Source organism: Ceratotherium simum, chromosome 18 (assembly GCF_057802395.1).
Source record: "Ceratotherium simum simum isolate JZ-2026a chromosome 18, ASM5780239v1, whole genome shotgun sequence".
NCBI classification, from domain to species: domain Eukaryota; kingdom Metazoa; phylum Chordata; class Mammalia; order Perissodactyla; family Rhinocerotidae; genus Ceratotherium; species Ceratotherium simum.
In genome coordinates, this window is record NC_141917.1 from 45,106,057 (window position 1) to 45,129,645 (window position 23,589).

The 23,589-nt window shown below is 40.8% G+C and overlaps 1 protein-coding gene across 2 annotated transcripts in view; it reads left to right on the forward strand.

Annotated features, from left to right (window-relative positions):
• The window catches only part of RAB3C (RAB3C, member RAS oncogene family), a 271,453-nt gene that overhangs the window by 16,297 nt on the left and 231,567 nt on the right, over nt 1-23,589 (forward strand). For both annotated transcript variants that reach the window (XM_014781653.2, XM_004422843.2), the window contains exon 2: nt 8,538-8,765. In XM_014781653.2, coding sequence (XP_014637139.1) covers nt 8,538-8,765 — 228 coding nt within the window. The remainder of the gene's footprint in view (nt 1-8,537; nt 8,766-23,589) is intronic.

The following is a 23,589-nucleotide window of genomic DNA, read 5'->3' on the forward strand; positions in this document are numbered from 1 at the left end:
TTTTCATTGAGATATAATTGACATATAATATTGTGTTAGTTTAAAGTGTACCACATGTTGATTTGATACATTTATATATTGCAATATGATTACCACCATAGTGTTAACTAACACCTCTATCACGTCACATAATTATAATTTCTTTTATCTGGTGGGAATAATTAAGATCTAGTCTCTTAGCAACTTTGAAGTTTATAATACAATATTGTTGTCTATAATGATACTGTGGACTTTGATGATTTACCAAATTCAGTATCAGAAATCAGGTTAAACTTTGCCTATTACCAATACCATATAAGAGGGCAGTTTCCCCATAATTACTGTGAATTTTTGGAGTTCTCTTTCTCATGCTTTTCTTACCATGTATTACTTAGATTCTGTCCCCTTATTAGCCCAGACAGCCAGCCATGGTGGTCTAGTGGTTAAGATTCAGCACTCTTACCACCACGGTTTGTTTCCTGATCAGGGAACCGCATCACCCGTCTGTCGGTTGTTATACTGTGGTGCCTGTGTGCTGCTGTGATGCTGAAAGCTATGCCACCAGGATTTCAGATACCAGCAGGGTCACCCATGGTGGACAGGTGTCAGCAGAGCTTCCAGACTAAGACAGACTAGGAAGAAGGACCTGACAACCTGCTTCTGAAAAAATTGGCCATGAAAACTCTGTGAATAGCAGTGGAGTACTGTCTGATATAGCATCAGAAGGTGAGAGGATGGTGCAAAAAGACTGGGCAGGGTTCTGCTGTGCTATACACAGGGTCACTAGGAGTCGGAATTGACTTGACAGCACTAACAACAAAATTTAGTCCAGGCATGAAACTTAGCTCTCTCCCAATTTCTACAAAAGTCCACTCACACCCATGAGTTTCATGAGTTTGATAACTCTCCAGAAGTTACTGGGTGATAGGCAGTGTCAGAGGGCAGGTCACATCATGGGGTATATGGCCGTTGGCCACATTCCCCTCCCCGTAGCCTCTCCAGACCACAGAAGACTTCTATCTACACACAGGTCTCTAAGGGTCTCAGCTTCTATCCTGAGGGGTATTTTGATGAATACTCTTTGTTCCATGTCATAATATTTGAAATGAGAGAGTAACTGTAAGGTGTTTATTTCAGTAATCATGAAACTCTACAGAGTGGAAGTGTTGGGTGTCAAAACCTCTTGCCGTCTAAGGTTAGGAAATGAGAGGAAGCATATTCTATAAAATTGACCATTTCCATTTCAGAGAGTAGCATCCATGGGAGTTGAAAAAGAAAGTGAATGGCTTCTATATCATTTCACTACACCAAGAGGAATAACAAAGATGATGATGGAAGCTTTAATCAAGGACTTAACCCATGGCAACAATTTTACTTGGATGAGTTCACTATTATTCCTATTTTGTAGATGAGGAAATTGCAGCTTAGATAGGTCAAAACAAAACAAAAACCTTGTCCTAGTTTACACAAGTAGCAGACCTGGGATTCCTTCTCGGGGAGCCTAACCGTAGAGTGTGTGCCCTTTACCCACATTCACATCACACCAAAAATGTAGAATGCTCTTTTTCACAGATGAGTCTGCATGCACATAATTTCAGAACTGCTGGAAAGGAAGTGGAATGGTGATTTTCTACCTCTCCTCACTCTGTGACTTAGAAGGCCTGGATTACCAGTAGCTAGATACTCACCAGCATCCCAGGACTGTGCTAATGACCCTCTGGCTTCAATATTCATGAGGATGTTCAGGAGCTGCTGGACTAGGGCTCTGCTTCATTGCTGCTGTCAGGATTGCATCACTGGAGTCCAGAGAGCTCTCCCAACCACTGTGGTTCCCTTCCCAGGAGACTTTGCTTCCATTCTTCTCTCTGTGGTCCTTACCCTGGTGCTGCTCAGCCCCCATACAGGCTCTCTCCCACCCTGGGAACCCTCTGTAACCACAGCAGGAATGAACTATAGTGAGGGCTGAGAACACTGGTCTTTGATACTAATAGGAACCATTTAACATGGTTTGATGAACTTCATTTCCTTTTTCTTGACGCTAGCAATATACATCTATAGATTTCAAAGGGTATTCAAAAACCTTTATAACAAATTTTAAAATATATCAAGTTTAGGTCATGCCTCTCTTCAACAAAGGAATTTTTTCTAGAAGCAAAGAGAAAAAGCACCCTTACCTCTTCCAATATTCTCCTCTGTGAAGTTTGAGGCTTGTTAGTTTGGTGAAGGAAGAGTGAACTAGCTGAGCCTGCGTGTTTGTAATGCTTGAAGAACACATTTGGTCCTGGTAATGAGGGCTCAGTACACAGGCCGAGAGAAATCAAGATGACCTTTTGAAAAACATGGACTCCTCCACTTTAGCTTCGTCTCAAATACCTTTAATTTCATCGCTAAAATAGGGATAATGACTTCAGGTTTCCCGTCCAGTACGTAAGGAGCTTGGAAGTTGTCACTCCCATTGTCACACAAGAAAAAAGCTGAACAAACTGAAAATTAACAACTATTCTTAGATTCGTCAGAGAAATGAGGTCACGGGGAAATCTGCTGCCCTCCAAATTGGGGAGACAGGAGGATACAGAGAATCACAACTTACTGGAACAGAAATCTCCACAGGAACCAGGACTGTGAAAGGGAAACCTAAACTGTAATAATGAATTTCTGGAGGGTTAGTGTGGACAAGTCTAAGAGATAAAAACTACAGGGGGATAGTTTTAGGGGAGGCCCACTTTTGTGAATTTTACCTTCAGGAGCCCCATCAAGTTCTCACAGTGAAGGCTGGAGAAAAATCCCCTCATGCTTCTGGCAGGAGAAGGGGAAAGTAGCCTTTCTGAAATACACCCAGAGCATACTGTTCCTCTAACATGGGCGTACTAATAGATAGTGACACCTGGGGGCAGTGAAGGGATTAGGTGTGATAACATATGTAAAGCACATAGTATAGGTCCTGCAAGAGCTGCTGTTGACAGGTATTTTACCTTTTTCCTGTGCATAAGCTGCGAGTTATCTACATCTACTAAAGAAGCTATGCATGAAATGGAGATCCAGAGACAAGCCAAAAGGAGTACGTTGAAATTTTGCTTGAGGGATACCTTTAAAACATGGATAGTGATTTGCATCTTGGAAGCGTTACCATAATTTGGCCGACCATCGTATACATTCTCCCCTGAGTCTCATGAAATAGAATTCATTCCCAGATAACATAAAGAAAAAGGACAAAGACAGTTTCTGACTGCTGCCACACTCTTCCAGGCCCTTTACTTCAGAAGCCAGGGTTCAAGTGTAAGTGCCCTGGCTGCCTCCACTTCCCTGGACAGCATCCTCTCGGCTCAATGGTGATGTGTCCTCAGTAACACGAGTAGTGTTTTATTGCTTCTCAACTGGCTCTTGCCAGAGCAAACAGTAGCAGACACACGGAGAAATTGCTGGCTGGAGACTGCAAAGAGCTTCACAATTCCAATCCGTTCTGACAGACACACAGGGAGGGAGCAACCTGCCCAGAGGAGGGCCTGCACCAGGAGAAAGCGCCCGGGGCCGGGTGACAGGTGTTTGGAAATTCTAACTTTTAAGATTTTCCTTCTTACTTTTAAAATTTTAGTCCTTTGTTTGGAGCTCTCAGGAATAAGTCTTTGTATTATTTTGTTCTTTTCTTTTCCCCCAGGTAACAACGATTGAGATTTGAAACTACTTGACGTATTTCTACACTTCCAATACATATGTCCCGTCCTTGCTTTCACCCTTCCAAGTTCAAAGAATTACATTTCCTTTTCTGGATAATTTACCTTCATTCTTCCTCCCACTGACCTTCAAGATGCTATCAGTAGTAGTAGCTGGAACATAGTACATTTAAAGTGACTTGTTTTTGTTTTTCTCATCAGAGTCACAAAATGGCTTAGTATAGTTTAGATTCTTAAATGCCCAAGGGAATCCCTAAAAAGAATTTGCTTTTCCCATTTATTTTGAAAAACAAATGTCAAAAATTCTGAAGTAGGCTGTGGTTGCATGTGTTAGAGGTAATCAGTTTTGTCCCTAGTCAATAGAACTTCTGGAGAAACTAGAATTGAAATAAAAAATAATCATAACTAGAGACTTTTTTGGAATTGTTTATCAATGTTTTAAATGTCAACACCTACCACGATTGTTCCTATTTTCCAGGTTGGGTGCTTTTCAAATCAGCCAGTATTGTGTTGGGAGTGGGCAGAGAGACAATGTGACATCTATATTTATTTCAGAGAAATATTAAATTGAACATTTCTTGTGTGAGGATGAGAATGACAACTTCCAAGCGCCTTACATACTCGGCAGGAAACCCGAAGTTATTATCCCTATTTTAAAGAAGAAATTATGGGTATTTGAGAGGAAGCTAAAGTAGATGGGTCCTTGTTTTTCAACAGGTTTATTTTAATTCCTCTCAACTAAATCCATTATACATCCACGACTCTTGAACCAAGGCACACCGAGAGGGACAGCACAGTGACTTTCCAAGGCACCAACTCCCGGAGGTTAAGGATTTGCTTCCAACTTGCCGAATTACTTAATGACATATTGTAGAAGTCTCATCCATAGATTTATATATTCAACAGGCAAAAAGTTCATTGTTATTTGTCTACAAACTGATCAGCATTTTTATCAAGGTCTTAAATGAATATATAAAATGAAGACTGATCAAATTTAGGAATGACACAAATCTAATATTTTTGATGAAAGGACATAAAATTATCAGATCAGAATCAAAGTGTAAATCAAAACAAAGAAAAGGAAATGTAATAGGGTACATCTAAAATTTGACATGTCCATTAAAAAAATAAATAGGGTTTGGGGACACCTATGTTTATGACAGTTAGTGGGAAAAAAGTGCTGAGCATTTGAGGAGACTTTACTGTTAAGTTGAGTGTGAAAGGATATAATGGTCTCATTTTACTCTGCAGTGACCAGATAAATATTTGGAATATTGTGACCAATTGTGGGAGCCATGCATGGGACTTTGACATCTGGAGAGATGTCCATTTTAACCTAGCAGGATGTGTGGCATTTTTCAGACATGTCCTGTGTGGGGAGAGGGGTTAAAGCAGTTGGCATCATCCAAGCAGGAGGAGAGACAGCTTATGAAGCCGTGATTGGTTCCTTCAGATAACTGAAGGTCTTTCAAATGGGAGAGGAATCAACTCTCTCTTGATTCATGAGGCACAATCTAGAACACACGGGCAGAAGCTACAGGGAAGTAGATTTTAACTCAAATCTAAGAAAGAAATGTATAACTATTGCAGTTGTTCAGCAATGAAATAGGCTGCTTCACAGCCTGGTGAACTTCCTGTCACTCGGTGTGAAGGGCTGAGATGCTGAGATGCCCACAAAAGGGACTTTTGGGATGAGTGGGAAGTTGGACTACCTTGAAGATTCTTTCCAACTCTATGATTCTTTTTTTTAAAATTAACTCAAGATTAATGCAATTTAAGGAGTTATATTTTATATATCTTTTATGAAATCCAATTTGCTTTCTGGGAGATTACTTCATGCCTACTCATGTTTTCAAATTTCAGCTATATTTTCCCATGAAAATTTTGAAAATGTTCGCAAGACTTAGTATTTAGTGGTATCAGTAAATTTACGTAGCGACTGTCTGTAAGTCCCTTTGACATTTATGTACTGTCAAATTGCTTCATTTCCATTCTCAGCAAGATTAGAGCAGTCTCTTTCTCCATCCTCAGAGCCAGGATTTGTTTCGTTATTCTAAAGTTTAATAAAAAACATATACATTTCCAATGCACATCTTCTTGGCTCTCTGTGAATCTTATTGGGGATATAAATCAGGAAATAGTAAAAAATGAATCATCTTCAAGAATAGTGGGCTAGCAAACTCTTCTAATTAATCCTTTGGAGACCCTGGATATACATATCCACCAGCTTCGTCCTGCCTCATCCTAGACACCCTCAGTGCTCCCACCGCTTTCTTTGCTGCCAACACAAGGTATATCAGCCCTTGAAATTGAACATCTTCAATTTCTCATAGTGGAGAAGTTCCAGTATGGTTTTCTCCATCTAATTCTCCACAATTATGTTCAAAAATCTATATATTGATGATGTCTATATTTCTGCAGGTTTTGGAATCAGTCTAACTTTGGAATAGGACTTGGGATTGATAGCAGCTGTCTTTATCACATTTTCTTTTGAGGCAACTGGAGACCCACAGGACTCAGTTGAAACACACCTTAGAGTAATGGGGTGCAATATATGGTAGGCTGTCAGGCTCGGTAAATGAGCAGCTCTAGGAAACTTGTGGTGTCTGTTTTCTGACTGTGGCTTAGCGGAACATTCTTAATCCTGAACCTAGGATCTAGGCTGATTCATATAAAAGATGGTAGAAAGATCTTCTTAACAAAGGCCATTTGCAAGCCTGGTTGAACTTAGCACCTCTGTAAGGGGGTGTGTTAATTGGTGAAAGGGCTGTGTCTGCAGGAATGGGAGTGCTAAACAAACAGTTACCTGGCTTTCTGGGGCACCAGAAGTCATCAGCAAGGCATCATTGTTCAAAATGAGAGTCAGGAATTATAATCCTATTGTTGTCCTTGGTTGGTGCTTGTGTTGGGGGAGGTTTACCTTAGCATGTAGACCCCTGGACCAGAAAGGAAAATGATGATGTCTGCCTGTTTTAGTGGCCCAGCTTTGCCCACTGGCAAATACTCATTACAAGTTATAACTGCTAAAGGTGTCGATGTGGTTACATGGACTTAAAGAGAGAAACGCTTAAGCGTATATTTAACAAGAAAGTATGAAATGTAATCAGAATTTTTATTGCCCTTGAATTTCATAATATATACAGATTTTCTTTTTGTCCTTATTCTTATACATATAACTGTGTTCTATCACTGGCAGTAAGTATTTGTAGAGAGGGAATATGTTATCTCACCATCTCTCTTTTTCTCTCAATAGTCTGTAAACACACACACACACACACACACACACACACACACACACACACCTGACTTCAACAACCGATGTTGTCTTAGATGAGGCTGAGCATTAGTTACTGTTTCCAGCATTCCACTATCTTCTGGGGCTGCTCTCTCTGCCACCCCCCAAGAGAAAGATGTAATTATTAATCAGATTTTATGGGAAATGAAAAAAGACTGTCTAGCCTAGCACTGTCCAATAGAACTTTCTGCAATTATGACAATGCTCTCTACCTGCGCTGTCCAATACAGTAGCCACTGGCCGTACAAAGCTATTGTGCACTTGAACTGTGGCTAGTGTGACTGAGGAATGGAATTTTTAATTTAAATTAATTTAAATATAAGTAGGCATATGTGACTAGTGGCTACCATATTGGACAGCACAGCAATTGCCAAAGAAATCAGAGCATCAGAAAAGGTGATAAGTAAATGCACTAATCAGTGGGATTCCCCATTCTAAATGCCTCTTTTCTATATGGAGCCAAATGGTACTTAGAAGTAATGCATTTTTGATAGATATTAAGATGAGGAAAAAGATGAGGAAAAAATCAACATCGACCTAAAGCATTTATAATAATAATAGAGATCATTCTCTATTCTATGCTAGCTGCTTTCCATATCTGCTTAACAGATATATCATCTATTATTTTCACAAGTGTTCCAAGTTAGATAATAATTTTTTTCATTTCGTGTAAGAGGGGAAACTGAGGCACACCAATTTAAAATAATAAACCAAGGTTACACCGTAAATGGTGGAGCCAAGGTTTGAACCCGTTAGGTTCTTCATTGATGCATCTCACAATGGAAATTTCCCACATCGTCTTGTAGAGCACACACACATATTTCCCTAGTCTTCTTTGGGAAATAGAGTGGAGGTTAAGAACATGAGCCCTGGCACCACACTGCCTGATTTGAATCCTGCCTCTGCTATTTATCGCCTGTGTGAAATTGAGCACATTACTTAATATCTCTGAGCCTAAATTTTCTTCTTTTAATATGGAAACAATAACAGTACCCACCTCATAGGTTGTTATGAGGGTTAGATTAGTTAATAGTTCCTGGCACATTGTTTGAACCATATGTATTTTCCATCATCATTATTTTTCATTTGAAAGAGACTACCATTTATGTTAGATGTTGAATTAATGTGATATTAATAGATAAATAGAGACGTACTTTGTGTGTGCTTCCATAGAAAATAAGAAAGACTCTAATAATTCAGATAATTCAGTAAGAAATCCCCTGCTGTTCAGCCACTTTGGTGTCTCCATCACTGGAATTATAAACCTGTAGATCCCACATGCCCTGGCCAGTTCCTCATATCTTTGCTTTTCATGTTACCCTTATAGACGTCTCCTTTGGTGTCTTTGATTGTTCTGAATCCTGAGCAGTGACAAACATCAACACAGCTGGAAAGAGCTGTAAGATTTGCTGTTCTGTCTTCCAGCAGGGAATTATTGCCATGGATACCAGCGTCAGAGAAGACTGGGGAGCACTCTCAACTTGTCTCCTGAGTGGTCTGACATCTGTTTCTGGCAAGGCCAATAATGAGCATGCTGCTAGCTTCATATTAAATGGGAGACTGATCCACACCTCTTTTGTTTTTCACCACAGATGGCCTCTGCCCAAGATGCCAGGTATGGCCAGAAAGACTCCTCTGATCAGAATTTTGACTACATGTTCAAATTGCTCATCATTGGCAATAGCAGTGTGGGGAAAACATCTTTTCTGTTCCGTTATGCGGATGACTCCTTTACATCTGCATTCGTCAGCACAGTTGGGATCGATTTCAAAGTAAAAACCGTATTCAAAAATGAAAAGAGAATCAAGCTTCAGATTTGGGTAAGTGACTTTGAACTAACAGTGTTCTTTAGTCTAAGGCATTGAACATAAATGTGTAAAGGAAAAGTTTTCTGCCATGTTCTGTCCCCATGGGGTCTACAAGCCTCCATTTCTAGGTTCTTTGCTGCAGAACATTCTGTTTCAAGGACAGTAGAGTGATGCTTACGGTATGGAGACTGAATCATGCCTTGTCGAGTGATCCTCCTTTAGAGTCTTCAGAAGAAAGAAAATCCAAATATCTGTTGTGTTGGTGGTAGAAGGAATACTCAACGAGAAGTCTGGCTCTACCTGTTATGATCTGTATGACCTTGAGCAAGTCCATGAATCCTTCTATGCCACTTTTCTAATCCACAGAATAGCAAAGTGGATCTAGCGTTTGAGGTCACAAGAAGCAGCCTGCCTTGGGAGTTTGAAAGAAGGTAAACAACCGAATACAGAGATAGCTTAGGGCCAGTCTCTTCGTAAAGCCCCAGATATAACTTTGAACGTGGTCTATTTATACTTCACAGACTTTGTGTTCTCAACTCTAAGAGTTATGTTTATCCACACGGTCAAACAAAACAAAACAAATGAAAAAACAAAATATTTATTTTAAACAGGGCTTTCCTCTAAGCAGAAAGTTCTCCAATATGTTTTGAGACCATTTGGCTAGCTTTCTGCCGCTTCCCACCCCCTGCAGAAGATCAGATTCCTTAACTAAATTGTCAGGATCAATTTAAGAGATTAACAAGTGAGAAACAGAAGAAAAATGTGTGTGGGTAACAGGTTCAAGGTAATATCAGAAACGGAGTAACCAACAAAGTGGTTACACCAAGAGATAATTATGTAGTAGGCATTTTATGTACAGCATATAATGTACGGGCACAAATGTTTTTACAGTTAGTTTTGGCCCCTTTTCCTGTTCATTTGTACCTCTGCCACTCAAATTGATTTGAGCTATAAACAGGCATTCCCAAGAGGTGAGGTTTCTAGCTTCTTCTGGGACAATTCCAATACCTACTACCATTTGGTACTGGTGCCAGGGTTGACCTGTAGGACCAATGATAAGCCTCCCTCCTCAGATATGGAAAGTTGAAAGAAAGACAAATCCTAGAGTAAGCATTTAAACTTTTTTTTTTAAATAAAAGAGCCCTTTATTAAAATATCTATATAAACTGGGTGACCTTTAAATATCTTAAAACTCTTAGGAGTAAAATTCAAAGATGCAGGTATATACACAGAGAGGTATCCTCTTAGGTGGCTTCCTATAGATTGTTACTGTTTTACTTATTCTAACTCTGGAATCTTCCAAGTCTAATTAGTACTCAAGTAAGAACTTGGAAAAGTAGGCACAGTCCCCTTCAATGCTCTACCAGTCCCCAAAGCCATTTTTGTTGGGAGGTCCCCTCTTTAGGGACTTAGACACATAACCGTGTTTATGGAGACAGAAAGAGCTATGTTCATTGCATCACATTTGGGCCCTGGTTCATTCTCTTCCTTTTGAGCTTTAGGCAACCAGCTATCATATTGAGATAACTTTCACATTCAGGCTTAAGAAGGGTCCCTTAACTCTCAGGGGCTTTGCTGAATTGAAAATTAAATTAATTTGATAACTATACATCTCTTAACTCTAGGACCATGTTCTTTCTGCTAATATGAGAGAACAATCATTCCTCTGGCTGACAGCTCCTAGTTTCTCCTCCCTGATCTATATTTTAGAGATGTTTAAAGATGGTTGTGATCATTTAGGTAAAACACCAATATAGTGTATTCATTCAATCCCATAATCTCTAGCAACTTCTCAATCTAGGTTTTTGACAGAAATGCTTTGTAGAGGTACAAAATCATCTGTCCTTAATGTAAAACAGATTCAAATAATATAAATTATTTTTCTGAGAATTGTAAAGTATTCTATACTTAAAAAATATTTTCTTCAAAACACTCAATGCTAGTACCGGGCCAGAGCTAATTTACTTACCTTTCTTGGGCATTGCAGTTAAGTTATGTCTGTGCAGGTCTTACTTCTGAATGAAAGTTGCTCTTTCATTGTGAGCCAACGAAAGCCCAACTCAAATCTCTGAGCTGCCTCTACTCCTGCTTCCTAGTGTCCATAACTTCACTCAAAAGCCTCTGACATCTAATTCTGTTTGCATTTGTCTCTAATCTTCCATAACCCACCATTTTTCCAAAATCTCCAACTCTTCTCACCCTAGTCCATCCCCGGACCTCATTCTAGGGCTTCCATTCTCCCATTCTGTGGATACCCACACACCCTTCAGGGTTCAGCCACTCAGGAACCCTTCACTTTGCCCTCTCCTCAGTCTCAACAGTAGTTTGATGGCCACTATTATCTTTGCAATTAAAACAACCTCATTTCTTCCGCTTTAGGGACATTAGGAGCTCTTAATACACCTATGATTCTAGGGTGTGAAAGTGGGTTTTACACTACTGTATACCAACTGGTCTAGTGGATTGTTAAACAGTCAAAAGATGTACTATGCAAGATTGAATTTGCCGTATAGTTCAAAAGAGAACTTAATACTCATGAAGTAATTATATACTTCTACAAGCAAATACCAAGTTGTATAAATATTATACGTAGCTGGCATTTATTGAACAGATACCTATGCCAGGCACTATCTATGCCTTGTCTCTAATTCCCACAACAACCAACCTTTGCATTTATCATTATTCCTATTTTACTGAAGAGATCTGGAGGTGGACAAGTTAAATAGCTTGTCCAGGACCATACATGATGAGTGGCTGATTCCAGGCTAGATCTATGATGCTCTCATGCTTGGGCTTGTTCTCATTCTCCATGCTGCCATAATTAGGAAGCATTCTTGAATATGTGGTGTTTTTGTGAAGATGGCAGTCTTAGACCATGTATCCTGGGATGTTAAAGAAAATGTTTTTGAAAGAGTTTGACCATCTCAATAAATTGAGGCATGCAGGGGAAGACATGATAAAGAGTAACAGGGTGGTTTGCCTAAGTATAGGCATTCCTACAATAGTTCTAGAGATCCTGGCTTTATGCTATAATGTAAGTATACTGGAAAATACTTAGTTGTGTACAGTTCTTATTATTTAATGGTTTCAACAAATCATTTGTTTGGGAATATATTTGGCGCTGATGGTTTGTCATCTCATTGCATTTTAATAACCAAACAATTACCTGTTTTTACCAGCTTATAGTATTTTTATGCATTTATATTAATATTAATTAATATTAATTCATGAAGGAGTCCACAATTATCTTAGTCTATACTATGAGCTGTTTCTACTCACAATGCTTCTGACACCAAATGTGTGGGTTTTCCTGAGCAAACAATTCTTCATTTCTGTGTGGACACAAACTTGGTGTCCTACAATTTAGTTCAATTCTGACACTGATTACCTGGAGTTAGCACAGATCCCACAGATAAAGCGCTCAGTTCCACAAGACTGCGCCCCACCCCCCCCAACCCCGCCGCCAAATCACTTCAGACACCAATCGCAAGTCTGGGCCACCTGTACTTCTGACCTACAGGCTGTAAATTGGCAAGTCCCAAAATCCCCCACCCCCACCCCCACCCCCAGTGTTGATAATTTCCTAGAATAACTCACAGAACTCAGGAAAATGGTTTATTTACTATTACTGGTTTATTATAAAGGATACAATTTGGGAACAGCCAAATAGAAGAGAAGCACAGGGTAGTTTTTGGGGGAGGGTGGGTGCCGCTTCTATGCCATCTCTGGGCATGTCACCCTCCCAGCACCTTGATATCTTCACCAACCCAGAAGCTGTCCGAACCTCCAAACCTCATGTGTGGAGCTTCCTTTGCATAGGTGTGATTGATTAAGTCATTGGCCATTGGTGATTGAATTCCATCTCTGGCACCTCTCCCCTCCCAGAGGTCAGGGGGATGGGACTGAAAGTTGGAACCCTTTGATCACATGGCTTGTTCTTCTGACAACCAGCCCTCATTCTGAAGCTATCCAGGGGCTCACCAAGAGTCACCTCATTATGTAAACTCTGGTATGATTGAAAGGGGCTTATTATGAATAACAAAAGATGTTCCTTTCACCCCATCACTCAGGAAATTCCAAGGGTTTTAGAAGCTCTATGCCAGGAACCAGGAGGAAGATCAGATATGTATTTCTTATTCTATTACAATATCACAGCCTATTATATATTTCAAAGGAAGAGAAGCAAAATGGTTTCATAGTAATGAAAACCATCATGCATTTGTCCGGTGCATTATTACCTTACCAATATGGGCTGCAGATATTAACATGATTCTGATCACTCTATTAATTTTAAACTGCCCATAAATAGAACTGTTTCCAGGTTAGGAAAACAAGAAGTAGAGAGGTTAAGTGATTTGACCTTACCTTACAGTTAGTGCCAGAGCAGAGTCTAAAACGCAGGTCTCCTGCCAGGTGGGCCGATCTGCTACTGCACCAAGTTCACTTTCATGGTAAGTGCAGTACTATGACAATTGTGATAAATCTCATACCTGGCTGCCAGTGGAATCCATCAGGCATAGGAACACCAAACGTGAGGCGAGATTTCAAGTAATATTTCTAATATATCAGGAGAGGAGACTCCTGTTTTCTCCTTATGGCTTGCTTTCTGCATGTGTGTGTAGGGGTTTTCTGAGTCCACAAGCTTGGTTACCAAATTTTCAACAGTCTACATTCAAATAAAGCATTTTAATGGCCACTAGAAACATTGACATTTCTTCCCAAACATGTTACACCTCCTCTCTGTGGAAGTTGGTTACTACCTCAGAATAAACTTGTTTAGAGAAATATGATCATTTAATTGTACTTAGTCACAAACTTTGTGTCCATTAGTATATTTACGAATCCCTCTAGTCTTCACTATATTAATATTTCCTGTTGCACTTTCATTTTATTATTATTTTTATGATTCTCAAATCAAAATTTTAGAATCTAAATACTTGGGTTGTTTCTTTTATTTTTTGTATCTGTTTAATGAAGAGAAATTTAGTGTGGTTTTTCACTTTAATTATAGAAAAATATTTCACAGCTGGGGTCTATAATATTTTTCTTCTAATTTAAAAAGTAGTTTAGCCTTGAGACAGGCTGTATAGAGTGGATTTCTTCCTGATGAGAAGACTGAAAAATAATGTAGCGTCCATTACTAAGAATATCACCTGTATTCATTTTCAGTATCTAGATTACTACTGCAAGAACTTTGAGGCCTGTAGCAGTCTGCAAAGTAAAGATTGCTGGTAATTATTGAAATTAGGCTGTGTCAATAGCCAGATTTGACAGTGTGGTTCTCCTGAATAAATGACAATTTTCTTTGCTTAAAGAAAGCACATAGATCTTTTTCAGTTGGGTCTACATTGTTCAAGTCCAAAAATCAGGATTGACTCTAACTAATGGAAGACATAGCTTAAAAAATTCATAGCTTGGGGCCAGCCCGGTGGCGTAGCGGTTAAGTTCACTTGTTCTGCTTCTGGAGGCCTGGGGTTCACAAGTTTGGATCCTGGGCGCAGACTGATGCACTGCTTGTCAAGCCATGCTGTGGGGGCGTCGCATATAACATAGAGGAAGATGGGCACGGATGTTAGCCCAGGGCCAATCTTCCTCAGCAGGAAAAAGAGGAGGATTGGCAACAGATGTTAGCTCAGGGCTAATCTTCCTCACACATACACACACAAAAATTCGTAGCTTAATTAGAGAATATAGGTTTAAAATGGGCAGGGGGGCAGGTAGGCAGAGGGGATTACTGTCTCCTTAAGAATTAGAACGAGCATTTTATCATTTTTGCATTCTCTTTTTCCCACCCGCAGCCTTCCCCACTCCTTGCCTTTCCTCTTTTCTTCTTTACGCCACTCCTTCCCTTCTTCATTTCTGATCCCTGGCCAGGCTGAGTTAATAGGAAACTCATCCTCAAACCCATTCCTCTTCAGAGGCCAGGGCTGCCACATACAGATGCACATGCTGTGGCCTGGACAGGGGCACCACCCAAAGGGTCAAGTAGGGCTGCTCTCCAGCTAGAGTGTCACTTGCTAAGCTGTGCTTCGTTCCTGGAAGGGGGACCTTTTCCTTTTCACAAAGGTGCCCTCTGCTCATCAAGCCTGTGCTTCTGGTCCACACACAACCAAAGGTTCTGATTCCCATACAGCAACCACATCCACAGACAGTGACTATGTCACAATCTAGTGCACGAGATGGATGAGGAAACCGAGAGAATACAAGCCCTGCTTCCCTAGCCGAGGCCTGGAGGAAAAGGGTGGTTTAAAATATAGTTTTTATTATTATTTATGTATGGCCAACAGATCAGGAGACAAGTGCCATTGAAAAGAGAGTTTGTTATATCTGTTGAGTCACACAGGGGCTTGGGAACAGGATACACTGGGAGTGAGGGGAATCACGTGGGTGGTCAGCAAGCAGAGGGGGCGGCAGAGGCGGCACTGTGACCAGAAACTCTATTGTGGTTTCTGCATAAGAAATCAGCCAGGCAGGGTAAGCGGGTTCAGGATTGGCAGACCCCGGGGCGGAGAGTCCCTAGTTGTCTGGTACGCGGCGGCCCTGGGGTGATTAGGGCAGGTGGGTGGTGGCCCAGAGTGTGCGGGCCCAGTGAGTGAGGTGCTTGGGGATGTGAGCTCTGGATTGGTTGGTTTGCATTTGGAAAGTGAGCTCCACTGTGTTGTTTACTGTCTCTAGGAACTGGGTAACTCTGGGAGGGGCAGTCCCTCCAGGGTCCACAAGGCCCCAGAAGTCAGAATAGAGTAAGTAAAAGACACGCTTAATACACAAGGCAGGTTCTGAGTGACCTCTGCCATTGATTCCACTCTGACAAATGCTTGTGATTTCCACCACCCTCACCACAGGCTCACTGCATTTCTGGGACCTAGAATTATTTCTAATGACTAGGTCATTAGAGACCTGGAATATTGGGTCCGGAAAAGATCTTACAGATTTTCTGGCCTAACCCCTCATTTGATGATACGACTAATAATAGCATCGTTTGTTGAACCCAGTGTTGACCCATGAAGTAAGCACTTTGTGTTTATATGCATTTTAGAATTTATTTTTTGCAACAACCCCATGAAAGAAAGTGGTATCATTAGCCCCATTTTATAGATGAGGAAACAGAAAATCAGAAAGGTAAAGGGTTTGCCCAAGGTCACAGCTAGGATATGTCAGAAGCAGGATTGAACCAGGACATTGATTTGAAAGCCCATGTACTTGACCACATGGTGTGAATGAGGTCCAGGGAGGCCAGGTGATCTGTCAGAGATCATTAGGGGATCCGATTTGTAATCCTACATATCTTTATCCCTAGCAAGTACTTTTTTCACACTAAGTAATTCACACTAAGTAATCAATATCTTTCTGTATTCCCTTTTTACCTGTTTCAAGAAATTATTTATAGTTACAGAAAGGAATCAGTTGTTTTGCTTAAAGCTTACTATCTGCCAGCACGAGCAGGTTGTGCGTTATCTGTTTTATGTCTAAAACACATAGATATGCCCAGTAGGAGGGACTGGAACATATTCAACTAACTTCTTCCTGCACATTTCTGGAATGCCTGTTTCCGCTGCTGGGGAACGTGCCTATGAAGAGGAGCGTGTAGAAGGAAGAATCTGAGTAAACAGAATGAATACCTACGGGAAAACATTTCTGCCTGTGATCTTTGCGTTTGGTGCTCATTTAGCCTCGTCACCCTGCCCATTGATTTCAGGATGGTGTTTAAACCTCTAGTCTATTTATAAGGAACCAATATTTTCTGCCCAGGCAAGCTCCGTAAGAGAACCACTGCAGCCAGTGACAGCTGCCGAGACCATTCCTGGTGCTGTCATCTGTATGCTGTTTTCCCCTAGCACATTTCTTCTAACTTAGCATCTGCTTTTCTGAGAGATTAAGAAAGGCAAGACTTCGTTTCACTCCTGAGAGAAAGCTGATAGTGTGTACAAAATGTCAAGATGCATGAAAACATCCACTCTGTCAGACAGGCGAAAGCAGCAACTCCCACATCCCACTGTGTTTAAACCACTCTTCGCAGCATTGACAAAATACGCATGATGGTAAAGACTTAGTTGCTGGCCTAATAGAGCTTACCAGCTAAGTGGGAAGATGAAGACAAGCAAGGGAGTGAGGATCAGCCCATGGATCAGTAAGTGTATGCGGCCAAGGGCAGAGCGGCCCAGTGACACGAGCAGGGCCTTTGGAGTCTGGCGGTCAGAGTTCAAATGCTGACCCAGATCTCACTAACTGTGTGACCTCAAGCCCTAACTTCTCTGAGCTTCCGTTTACTCATTTGTGAAACGAGAGCAAATAACACCTACCCCTTAGCTGCTAAGTATTTGCTATCATAAATACTTATACCTAGTTCAATATCAGATGCAAAACTAACAATAAATGTTAGTTTTCTTCTTTTCTAAATAGTGTACCAACCTTCAGCTTTTGTACTCAATAAAGTAATTTAATTGAATCAAATATTTACTGGGTGCCTACCATGGGCCCAGCACTGTGCTAGGTGCTGGGGATACAAGGGTGGAGGATGCGCAGGGTCTCGCATCAGGAGCTAGCCATCTGATGAGGAGGTAGACGAGTGAGGGGGGAATCCCATCTGCTGTGAAAAATGCACCGGAGGTGTGAGCACAGGAGACACGGGAAAGATGCCTAAGCCAGTCTTGACGATTCTGGGAAGGCTTCCTGAGAGCGTCTATATCTGAGGCAAGAACTGACAGATGAAAAGGATTATTTGTTCATTCATTCATTCACTCAATCAACATTTATTCATTTTTTACTATGTGCCAGACACTGTGAAGACATTTGAGAATGAAAGTAAATAAATGAAAAATATCGATTGTAATAGTGCTATGGAAAAAGAATCAGAGCACTCTGATAAACGAAAACCAGCATCAGGGGAGGGGCAGCCTATTTTCGTCAGATGATCCAGGAGGGTGATCCAGGAGGGTGTCTATGAGAGCACTGAGCTGAGGCGTGGAGGAGAAGAAGGAGCCAGCCATTGAAGAACAGGAGTGAGCTTGCTTGCTCGCGCTCTCTTGCTCCTTCCAAAAGGGAGAGTTTTTGTTTTTTGGTTTGCTTCCCACCATAGCTTCATGGAGAGCGTTCATTGCCTGCTGCTTGTTTATGAAATCCTGCCTTTCTCCCCATTTTGCCCTCCATTTGAGCAGGAGTGGATTTGGATGATTGGGGCCTGAAGCCTGTACAGTTTGACAATCCTCTTTAAGGAACAAGATACAAAAAGACCTTACTTTTGCAAAAGTCACAAAAAGCAGATGACCATGTGAGCCCATTGTTGGGGCCCCTTGAACGGAACCTAAAGCTTCATCCTCAGTCAGCTTCATGGCAGTTCAATGCTGCCTTTGTGGAAATTTTACCTACACGTCTGTAGAGGTTGACGGGCACATGTGACTGATGAGACGCAGTTACAACTAGTGCAAAAGAGGAATGTACGGCGGGAGTGTGCAGGCAAAGGTGTGTTGAGACAGTGGGATAGAGAAGAAGGGACACTAGGACTGGAGACTCGATTCCTGGGGAAAGTGACTTAACCTCTTTAGGCATCATTTATCTGATCTTGAAAATGACTCAACTAAAACAAAAACAAAATAGACATTCAATGATCCCTAATGTGCCAGGTACAGTTATATGTGTGTATAAGTATTGTCGTCTAATTCTCACAGAAATCTATGAGATAGATGCAATTCTTATCTTCAGTTTACGGATGTAGAAACTGAGGCAGAGAGAGTGTAAATAACTTGCCCAAGGTCACACAGCTAACAAGTAGCTGATAGATGTGTGAGCCGCCTGGCTTTGGAGCTTTCTCTCTTAACCCATTCTGCTACACCTTTTCCCTAAAAGTGCCACTTTTGAGTAATTGCTCTGGGCCAGCCACTGAGCATATTTTATTTTTCATGTTTATAACAACTTTGAAATGTTGGTATTAATATAGCTCATTTTAAAGATATGAGGAAACCAAGACTGAGAGAGGTTAAATGATTTCCTCCTGGTCAGATGGCTCTTTCCACTGCTTTTAGAGTAACTTTCAACCTTACAGTTCTCTGATTTGAAAAAAAAAAAAGAAAATCAGGAAATAGCCAACAATCAATAGAGTAAGTTTTTTCCAGAAATGTATCATGACAATATATTCCATCCAGACTGATATCTTTTGTGATCCTCCAAGTCATCCTAGTTCCTACAGGGACTTCTAGCTCAAGACTGGTGATCTCAAACCGTCTAAAAATGGGAGTACCACCTTTGGTAGCAGAGAAGGGGAATTCTGCATAAGTGAAGTTATTGATAATTGAATATTTAAATTGCCAAAACTAAAACAATTAAATATTTTAATGCAAACCTCTCTAATGTGTGGTGCATATTTCCTTACCTAAGGAGGACAAAAAGCTAAGAACATAAACGATGAACCAAGCTATCTTAGACTCAGGATTATCGGTAGGAGTCCCTCAGGGATGACTATCCACTCAGGGGTCACCACATGATAGTTTCTACAGTCTTAGGTCTATTTATGTATATTTTCTTCCTTCAGTATCACCCTGTCCCCCTTTCATGTTTCTAGTTGCTTTCCTCTCTCATTCTAGTTTTCTACCTCCGTTATGTAAATCAAGTTCACTATCATTAGCCGAATTGAGAGCAAAGTGGCACAGAGTGAGGGGAAGAGAATCCTCTTATTAATGCGCGTGAGCCTTGGTGTATGATGCTGGACAGTCTAATATGACTTCACAGAAGCCTCCCTTTGCTATTGTATTGTTATCTCCACGTATTTATCAACTAAAATGTTAAGTCTACCTGAATACAGTGGTGTTAGTTAGACCTTAGGCCTATTCTAGACTTACTTGGGTCTAAATTCCTCTAAGATGGCAAGACAATATGGTGGTTTTGTGATTAAAAATAGGCTCCAAAGCCAGGTTGTCTGAGTTCAAATCTTGATTCTAAGGCTTACTTATGGCTCTTGTGACCTTGGGCAAGTTAATTAACTTCTCTGTGCCTCAGTTTTTCCATCTGTAAACTGGGGATAATAATACTTTGCTCATAGTCTTTTTGTAAAGATTAAATAAAATGATATTTATAAAGTTCTTAGCCTAGTACCTCGCGCATATTAGGTGCTCAATAAATAAGTCGTTTTTATTTCTCTCAACCTCCTGCATTTTGCCAATATTGACCTCAACTAATTCCATACTTTCTGGAACTGCAAATAGACTTTTTGGGCCATAAATTGCCAGTTCTAACGTAGGTAGACATTTATACGAAGAACTTAATTTTGGGGTCATGACATGGTAATGAAGTATTCAAGCATATTGACAAAGTGAAGCATCTTCTGGGCACCTGGGTTCCTCTCAACAGCCACTGATAATTTTTTTTTTTTTTTTGGCGAGGAAGATTAGCCCTGAGCTAACTTCTGTTGTCAATCCTCCTCTTTTTGCTGAGAAAGATTGGCCCTGGGCTAACATCCGTGCCCATTTTCCTCTACTTTATATATGGGAAGCTGCCACAGCATGGCTTGATAAGTGGTGTGTAGGTCTGCACTTGGGATGCAAACCTGTGAACCATGGGCCACCAAAGCAGAAAGTGCAAACTTAACTGCTGCACCACTGGGCTGGCCCCTACTGATAAATTTTGCTATGTCCAAATGCAGCCAGCTGTGTGTTGAGATGTTTCATGGTGTTTTGGAGCCATCTGTGCATTTAGAGAGAGTCATCAACTGCACAGGGAAGGTAAACCCATACAGCTTGTTTATTAAATGCTCATAAAACTGATGTCATGTCCCAGAATAAAACAATTATAAATCATTGGATCCATGGAGCACTGTTATTAAAATCCTAGGATATAATTTCCTGAGGATATTGCTTAGTGATACTTGCAGCTTCTGATCTAAGATGTGGGCTGTGTCTCTATCACAAGTCACTCATTGTTATTTTTCTATTGATTTGTTTAAGGTGATACTGAACTCACTGTTCTGGAATTGTATAAACACAGCTTAAATCTGGGTACAAGTGAAGAATTTAATTACTCCATATTTATTTCTCAAGTCAAATTTAAGGAAAATGCACAGCTTTTCCAAGCTGGGTAATACTTATTTTCAGTGTTGGGAATATTCTTTCTTCCCCTTCTGTTTTTGCTCCTATAACACTGATTTTGCTAGTCCTGAACATTGCCACTGAGACAACTCAACCAACAAGATAAAAGAAATAGCAAATGCGAGCATCAATTGATAGGAATCACTTTGTTTAAACCACTGGTGGATACGAAGAAATGGAACACAAGGTCTCCACCTTCAAAGAGTTTACAGTCTTTGAAAGCAACTGAATCAATCTTAGAATGTCTATAAAGCATCACGTGCAAAACAATAGAGTATAAACTGAAGATAAAAAGTACAGAAGAGACATAAAATTAAAAAGAATTGAAGTGGGGGCAAGTGTCAGACAGGGTTTTGGGGAGAAACAAACCAGGTAATTTAGGAGAGTTTAATGATTTTATAAAGATATGTGCAGGATTAGAGAAGTGTGGTGCAGGGATGAAGCATAGAGAAGGGACGGTGCAGACCCCAGAGCCATTTCCACAGAGTAGCATGGATTTGGGTGAAGAGTGGATCTGGAAAGGCAAAGATGCATATCCAGCACAATGAAGAAGGTAGCTTTGGATTAATATTTTCTAAATAAAACAATTTGATTATCAAATAAGAAGGCATAGGGGCCGGCCAGGTGGCATAGCTGTTAAGTTTGTGCGTTCTGCATTGGCGGCCCGAGGTTCGCCAGTTCAGATCCTGGGCGGCGACCTACTCACCACTCATGAAGCCACGCTGAGGCAGCGTCCCACATAGAAGAACCAGAAGGACCTACAACTAGGATATACAACTATGTACTGGGGCTTTGGGGAAAGAAAAGAAAAAAAAGAGGAAGATTGGCAACAGATGTTAGCGCAGGGCCAATCTTCCTCAAAAAAAAAAAAAAAGAGCCACTTCACATCTACTAAAATGGCTATAATTTAAAAAAAAAAACAAAAGGCATAGACTCCAAATACACATTTTAGAGAATTTGAATCATAGATGTTATATGGCATTGTCTTCATCTATTCATACCCTGATAATTTGGATTTTATGGTACATTTCACACCTTTTATTTTGTTTTGCTTTGCCTGTGCACATGGCCCTCCCTAACTGTTTCAATGGACCTTCATTGGATAATTCTATCCGCTCAAGATATTGCTAATGAGTTAGCGCTTTGAACATATAAATGGCTATTAATGTCTGCTTCATAAGGAGATTAATTAATTTTCACTCAAAATTGAGTGAGTGTCTGCATGGAAAAAAATACCAGTGAACTGAGGGCCTTTATCGAATCCTCTCTGAAGCGCTCCAATATCCTCTGAAAAGGGGAAACAAACGGTCTGAGAGCTTGGGCAACAAAAGCCAGTGAAGCATGTGGTGTAGTCACTGAGAGCCCAGGAAAGACTGTGTGCTACACAAGGATGGGAATTTGGAGTCTGCCCTCTGCTCTGCCAGGCTGAGCACGCTGCCTGCACATGAGCGATGTTCCCAACACCAACCCCTGACCCGTGTGGTTCTCAGACAGACATGTCCCCAAAGGAAAAGCAAGGCAATGCATTTTTTCATAAAATTAAATGTATTCAATTTTAAGAAACATTTTAAATTAAAGTAATTTATTTATTATAATTAATTCCTTCCCACTCTTTTGGTAATCTGATAAATGGTAGATTCTTTTTTTTAAACCTTTCTTGGGAAACAATGGCAATTCTCTGTCAATTACTCATTTGTACTTATTTATTATTAATATTATTTTGGTCTGGGAAGCTGAAAGGTCTGGGAAGCAGGGATGTGGGAAGTTTGTGTGATGTAACCTGCTGGGCTGGGCAGTGTGGAGAGAATAGCCAGACAGCAAGGCAGTCGCTGTTTTAGTCCAACAACCCCCACACGGCTTTGTCTTTAAGGACCAGACATTTGTGAGTTATTGCTGTGTGCTGTGCAAAGGGCTGGGCTCTGGAGGCCGGGGAGCCAGGGGTTTCTAAGCTTCCTATCTTCCAGTGGCTTGCAGGATAATGACACAGAAACGAGTGTGAAATAAATGAAGAGCAACCAAATGAGAAAAGCAATTATGCTGAGCTTGATACAGCAAGAGAGTCGCCATCACTTGTATTTTGGCAGAGACTGAGAGGCAGGCGGAGGAGTGGGAAAGCTCTCTAGTGGAGAAAAGGCAGGGCTGCAGGCATGTCCTGAGTGGAGCCTGTTGGCGGACGAAGCAGTAGGCGGCCTCACTGGAAGAGGGGCATCCTTTATGATTTGTGAGGGTTGTATAGTGGCTTCTTCTGACTGGTTCTAAGTTGGAGGTGGGGAAAAAATTAGAGGAAGCTGTCAGTTAATAATCAAGTCCCAACCCTGTAGGGCCAATTGTTACAGAAATTATTTAGTTTCCTAGATTGTCGCTCGAGATGGCGACCTGGCTTCCTACAGGTTGGGCTTACAGCAGGCTGGTGTACCGGGCTGCTTATTGGAGAGAAGGGAGTTGCTTTCCTGGCGCGTTACTGCAGGTTGTGGGTCAAAGTTCTATTTTTATACACGGTCTGCCCATTGTCCGTTTGTATATTCAGTCTCACAAGTAAGTCAAAGGCTAGCTTTAATAAGAGCAGCAAGAGAGAGAGCACAAGGAGAAATAATTGGTTTTGGTGTCTGATGGTTTGATTCTGGAAAAGTTATTTGACTCTGTTATGTCTTGGTTTCATTTTCTGTAAAATAAGGATAAAAATATTTGCCTTGTAGGATTGTTTTGAAGAGTAATGTAACATGTGTAATGTGCTTTCATATAATGTTCTCATATTTTTTGGA